Source organism: Rhipicephalus microplus, chromosome 3, assembly GCF_043290135.1.
Source record: "Rhipicephalus microplus isolate Deutch F79 chromosome 3, USDA_Rmic, whole genome shotgun sequence".
Taxonomy (NCBI): Eukaryota; Metazoa; Arthropoda; class Arachnida; order Ixodida; family Ixodidae; genus Rhipicephalus; species Rhipicephalus microplus.
The window spans coordinates 11809263-11815788 of record NC_134702.1 but is presented as its reverse complement, the minus strand read 5'-3'; the positions used below and the strand labels follow the sequence as shown (position 1 = coordinate 11815788).

The 6526-nt window shown below is 45.0% G+C and overlaps 1 protein-coding gene across 1 annotated transcript; it reads right to left on the bottom strand.

Annotated features, from left to right (window-relative positions):
• Nucleotides 1-308: 308 nt before the first annotated feature.
• On the bottom strand, nt 309-4806 carry LOC142803592 (zinc finger SWIM domain-containing protein 3-like). Its single transcript, XM_075888890.1, has 5 exons — nt 4302-4806; nt 4042-4150; nt 3111-3342; nt 1077-2981; nt 309-809 (listed from the first exon to the last, which is right to left on the bottom strand). The coding sequence occupies exons 1-5, from the start codon at nt 4547-4549 to the stop codon at nt 502-504; spliced, it is 2802 nt and encodes a 933-aa protein (XP_075745005.1). The 5' UTR covers nt 4550-4806; the 3' UTR covers nt 309-501.
• Between the last annotated feature and the right edge of the window lie 1720 nt (nt 4807-6526).

Here is a 6526-nt window from a genome sequence, read left to right as displayed (position 1 = left end):
CTCAAAGTAGCTGGGGGCCCTAAGATGGCGGCCATGGTGACGTCAATGCAAACTATGTATACAATGAATGAATTCAGTGTTCACTGAAGGCACAACTAATGCAAGCTTTAATCAAAGGATCACAATTGTATGAAGAATAATAGGAACAAATACACAGACACACAATACATGTAAATGTCACTCGCATGAAACAGCACTAAGCTTTCTTCCATTTTTTATAAGCATGCCAGTGGGGCATACACTCAGCCATCTTTTGTTGTGCTTAAGCAAACCCTGCTTGCGAGCTCCCCTGCTTGCGTAGAAGCAAACCCTGCTTGCGTAGAAGCTTTGGAGCAATTCTGCTCATTTGTAGCATTAATGTAGTAGCTTTCACAAAACGTAGCAGGTTGGAGTAATTTTGCTCATTTGTAGCATGTATGGACCAGCTTTAACAAAATATAGCACGTAGGAGCAATTGCAGCAGGTTTCCCATCGCTGTGTTCCACTCACGGAGCAGCTCCTTTACATTTGGGCTGCTGCTACACACTTCGCACAAAACCAGGAACTATTCCTGTTGCGGCTGCTCAGTGAAGTACAGATTTGGTGGAACCAACACAAACATAAGTCACAAATCACAGAAGGGTCCTCTTCTAACAGGTCCCGACATTCGTTGCATTTCCACTTTATGGTTTGCTTCTTCACCTTGACTGTTGCCAGCACAGCTGTCCAGCCGTCTTCAGTGAAGTATTTCTGGACACAGTCAAGGTGAACTTCCTCGTCGAGGATTGTCTCTGGAATCCTGGAAGGTATGGTTTCCACCTGGTCCTCACCTGTAAAAATTACTGAATAAGTGTTCTGAACCTGCCATCAGATGGCTTTAAGGTACAACAGAATGCTATGAATCTGAACAAGGGGAACTTATTTCTAGGGCTCAGGTTTATTTTGTGAATTGAACACTCAATATTCTTACAGAATGTAGCTGTAGTTGCAGCCCTATAGGTGATATCAGACACCTTCGTACTACACCTTAGATAGCGACTGAAGTTGCAACAAAATAGGAAATTTAAGCATAAATAAAGGTAAATCTCACAACTCACCGAGTAGCAGTTTCCCCTGCTGAACCTCACTTAGCAGGCCCTGAGGAACTAAGCAACTTAGGATCCTGAGCTCCTTTTCCTGAGGAGGCAGATCGCGAAATGGCTGCAGTGTTGCTGCTGATTTGTGGGGTCCCTGCCGCCGTCGTGGAAGCCCAATAACGGTTTTCTCCGCCCCTTTGGGTCGACCTCGTGACTTCACCTTAGCGGGCACTTTCAGCTTTCCGAGGCGTTCGCGCATGTAGTCTGAAGGCCCGGCGCTGCTTGCAGGGGCCAAGGTATTCTCGCGTGGCTGTGCCTTTCTCACTTCATCAGGAGTTTCGCATGCACCTGCATTATGGGCACGCTGCTCTTTCTCAGGAGTGGTATGAAGTGGTTCTGCCCCGGTATGGCTTAAAGGTGCTTGAGGCAGATCTGGTTGATCATGTGAATTATTCTGATCTGCAGTTTCAGACGTGTCCCAATCCTCACCTGATGCAGCTTTGGGTGACTCTGCATTCTCTTCTACGGACACAGTCAGCTCCAGCTGGCGTCTGACTTGCTCTGGTGATGAAGGGGATGAGGCTTCATGACGCAACACTTCCACGATTTCAATTTCGCGCCCTTGCTCCCATGCCTCAGAGAGTGCCAACAAAACTTTTAGACGGCCCTGGTATCTTTCACCTGTTTCTTCTGCAGCAAGTTGAGCTATGTACTTGCATGTAGGAAATACCTCCCTGTATTTCTCATGCTGCGACATTGGCCTCCGAGGTTTTGCAGCCTGCTCCGAAATGGAATGTTCAGTTGTGCACTTCTCTTGAGAAAGGAAGGCTCTCTGATGACAGTAGTAATATGCCTTGGACCACCTTTTTAGAAAAAGTTTGTCATCAAAGAGACTAATGTTCAGAGTCCGCCTAACTGCAAACACATGCCGGCATGGCAGTCTCATAGCGTTCCAAAAGGAACAATTGCAGTTAGTTTTTGTTGTTGACGTGTTGCCAGACGACGCCTCGAATGTGAACACATCTGCTTTTTGGTCACTTGGTACTCGCTTGGCTGACAGGTAGATCTGCTCCCTTACAAGCTTAAAGGCATAGGGAGTCAATGATTCCTGATACATAGCTTCTTCAGGGCTAGAAGGTGCTTTGCAAGGTCTTTTGGATATGCTTGTCAATGCTCTGTGGTCACGTTCATCGCTCAAGGCGTTCAATACTGTGAAAAGTGAGCACACAAACTCTTCAAGGGAGCTATTCTTTTTTATAACACTTTTCAGTTTTGCGTTCAGACTTTCAATTCTGTTGTTGGTAGTGTTGTTAAAGTTTTCAGACATAAACTTGGGTCCAGTGTACCACTCATCCTTGATGGGACGCCAGTTTTTGTCATAGTAAGAGCGGATCTCTTGGCAAACATTATTGTCAAATTCCAGTTGAAGCTCCTCAAATTTTTCACTCGATCGTGACAGGACCATCTTCTGGAGCAGTGCCAGGGCTTGGTCCCTTTCCTCTGCAGTGATGTTCATCTTGTTGCAGGCAATCTCGCGTCGAAAAGTCTTTAAAGTGTGGAACACACAGATGAGCACCTTCGACTGCGGGAAGCTTTCTTTGAGAAGGTCACGCTCCAAAAGGTCCTTGTCTGCCATGACACACTTTACTTTTGGCCAAGATGGGTGCAGTTCCTTGAACTTTTCCAACATCCATTTGATAGTGGGTGCAGACTCATTCACAAGAATTGCAACACATACTGTCTCTGTGTCTCCATTGGAGTCTTCAACGTGCATCACATAGACTGGTGTTCGTATTTCTAGAAGCTTGTAGGTGGCATCAATTCCTAGGAATTCTGGGTAGGCATCCATATTTGACCGCATAGACTCATTGGACAGCAAAATTCCTTGGAAGTTTTCCCCATCAGCAAGGATGTGGTAGTCTGTACCTGTAGAAATAAATTTCATGGTCTAAATGTAAAAGATTTGGCCGACTGTACATACGAGTTTCTCTGAAGCCCACTGGAAAACCCAGATGCAATTATTTAAAAACTTGTGCTACAATATCAGGTGCTTACCATGCTCATTTTGCAGAAGAGCTGCAGTCTTAATGAGGTCATTCCTTGTCTGTGGTCTGAGGGAAGAGGCCGCATTGCTCAAGTCTTTGAGCAGGACAAGTTTCCCCGTCTTTTCTTCTATCCTTTTCTTAACCAACTTCTTGTTGGCATGCAAAGCCAAGAGCTGTGTGGCTTCCTCCTTGGCCCCTGGTTCTCTTAATGCTCTGGTTTGTGGCAGGTGGCTGTAGAGTAACTGCAATAAAATAAACTTTTCATTCAATGTTAAACTGAACTACATATGCAATTATAGGTTAACTGCATTATGCAATGTCAAGCTCACAGAGTGAAGCAAACAAGTGCAGACAACATTCTGCATATATGGCATCTAGGTTCTTAGCACAAGCAAGCTCACTTCAATCTCACCTTATCATGCTTGTAACTGTAAATCTGTGTTTCCTATATATGGCTCGCATGTGATGTCAAGGACACAGTTCCTGAATGTAGTAGCACTGTAGAATGGCGGCTTTGATGACAAGCAAGTTGCAGTTAATCTGCCTCAATGTAATAATGATGCAGCAGGAATTCCTCTGAGTGTGAATAAGAAATGAACCTGCATGTACTGCTTTGATCCCATTAATTTGACATCGCAAAACTTCGCATCCCCTGTGCTGGTGCTACCAGCTCAATGAGAATTGAGCGAGAACATTTTGCGCGATCAAGTAAGCACGTCAAACATTTCGTCAAAAGTATATTTCAGTGGTGCATGTCACCCTGTATAACCTCAAAACTCAGGTTTGTTTCTGTGAAAAAACAGAACTGAACTTCACTAACCAATATGAACAGGTAACAGCAAAAGCTGTATTGGCTTAATTTAACAACACATGGTGAGGGATGAAGGACAGGGCATTAAGATACTGTCGCACACTTTTAAGGATGCTTAGGAACTCCATACCTTCGATAACTCATGGTTGTGGTCCTCATTCATTTCAATAACCTCCAGGAAGTTCCCATCGTCAGAGGCCCTGCACTTCACGAACGCCGGACATCCAGCCTGAAAGGTGCTGAAAGTGATCCGTTGTCACATGCTCAATGTCTCTCAGGAAACAATCGTCTAAATGCATGATGTGTACAACGCAACCACGTCGCTGACCATGGTGGATTGGCAGCACAGAAAGAAACACAAAGGAAACAATGACCAGTGCTGGCCCTCACCTGGTATCTCTTTCCCCCTTGCTGCGGCTCTTGAAAGACTTGCCCCCCTTGATACAGCAGTAAACCACCTGATACATTCCAAGTCGTTCGTTCAGAAAACGCTTCACTTTGGTCTTCGCCGCTGTGACAGTTCGACAGTCACGTTTGTAAAACTGCACGAACTTCTCTTCACTGTATCCTTTCACAGCAGCTTCCAGTTCCCTGAACGTTGGAAATTTGTCCCCAACTTTCATTTTGCTGCCAGCCATCACACGAGCTGCGGAACGGGAACACTTGACTGGCGCCGCACGTGCTGCGGAACGGTCACCACAGAACACCTGTAACACGCTGACTGAAGAGACGGGAGAATGGCGCCACACAAGTAGGACGGATAAGACTATGGATAAGACAGACTCACAGAACACCTGACAGACTCGGACGGACTCCAAGAACTGGATTGGAATGGATTGATTTGTACTACTTGCATCGAAATCGACCCGATGGCGAAAACTTTTTTTTTTTCCTAATCAAGCGATATAATAGCTGCGTGTAAACCACGGAGGAATAAACATTTCCGTGGTATAAACCAAGCTTGAGTAGGCGAGAAAGTGCAACCCGTGCAACGTCTGATGTAACCGGTGCAACGTCTGCGCGTCCAACTACAAACTCGTTGACGAAAACTTTTTTTTTCTCGGATCCGCGCGTCTAAGAGGTCAGTCGTGCGAACTGCTTGAAAACGACGGACGGGCAGGTGGAACTTGAGTCGCTTGAGTGAAAACTTGCGAGAAAGCGCACGTCGGACGTACCTTTAGCTTTTAGTATTCTGGTACGTCCGAAGTATCTTTAGACTCACGGTTTCGGGTACGTCGGACGTACCTTTAGCTTTTGGTATTCGGGTACGTCCGACGTACCTTTAGACACAGCGTTTACTTATACTTTATGTCAACGTTCATGTCAAGTTCAAGTTACACGCCTAGCGCCATCTTCTGAGTCAATTGTGAACGCACAAGTTTCTCGGTTTGAAATGATCTGCATATAGAATTTCCACTGCTATGAAAATACAAAAAAAACAATGCGTCTTGATTGTGTTTACAAATACATAAAACATCACTACCTTTTTTTACAAAGTTATGACAAATAATAATGTTTTTGGTAAGTTATTATATACACATTTTTTACTAAAATTGTTGTTCAGGTTTTACACGTTTTCACACTATAGTTTGTCGCGGGTTTTAGTGCTACCCATTAGAGAAGACAAAATGGCGCCATGATGTGCGTGGCGTCGTCTGCTAGTTATCTCCGTGAGTCGGAAAACAAGCCTGACATTCTGATATCAGTCCGTAGCTCAGCATCTATTTGTGTTGCGTGACAACCACACCAATGTGTCGTCTTACATTATTTATTTGTGAATAAATGACTGAGGCGCCATTATACGTATTTAGGACGTAGTAATCGCGCGGTGCAGCGGAGCGATGCCACTTCGAAGACATATTACGGAGGCGTAGTAATCGCCAATTGATTTCTGGAATAACTACTTAAGCTTGCAAGAATACACTACTGACAAGAAGTGAACTACTACCGCGACTCCGTTCACCCAGAAGTGTGGCAGCTTGGGCTAGTTGGTATGGCATGACGATAGTTATAGCGCAAGAACAAAACGACGACACAGAGACAAGAAGGACACGAAGGACTTGTCTCTGTGTCGTCGTTTTGTTCTCGCGCTATAACTATCGTCCATTCAACCATTGCGTAGAAATATAAGTCCGTACGCATTGAGATACAATCGATGGATAATTGCAGGAACTGACACGGGGCCTCAGAGAGAAGCTTGAAACGCTAAGTCTACGACTTCATGCTAGATTATGGCATCGGTACTAGAGCTGCCTGAGGGGAGTTATTAGTAGAATTCGCAGAACACTATAATTTACGGATCTTCAATATACCTTTTACCGAAAACGAGTGAACCTTAAGGAGCACTAATGTCGGAAGTAAGAACGAAATAGACTTTATACTGAGTGCACACCCAGGAATTGTGCAGGATCTGGAAGTGCTTGCGAAGGTACGATGTAGTGATCATAGAATGGCAAGGTCTCGAATTCACCTAGACCTGAAGAAGGAACTGATACGCAAGAAGCAAATCAATTAATGAGCCAACACTTAGAGGGAAAGTTCAGGAATTCAAACTCTCGCTTCCGCCCCGCCGTGGTGGTCTAGTGGCTAAGGTACTCGGCTGCTGACCCGCAGGT

Excerpts from the sequence above, each read along its gene's own strand:
- LOC142803592 (XM_075888890.1), bottom strand. The coding sequence starts at position 4,549 with ATGGCTGGCAGCAAAATGAAAGTTGGGGACAAATTTCCAACGTTCAGG. Across the intron at positions 3,343-4,041 it reads ACAACCATGAGTTATCGAAG|TTACTCTACAGCCACCTGCC; the intron begins GTATGGAGTTCC and ends ATTTTATTGCAG. Across the intron at positions 810-1,076 it reads GCAGGGGAAACTGCTACTCG|GTGAGGACCAGGTGGAAACC; the intron begins GTGAGTTGTGAG and ends TAATTTTTACAG.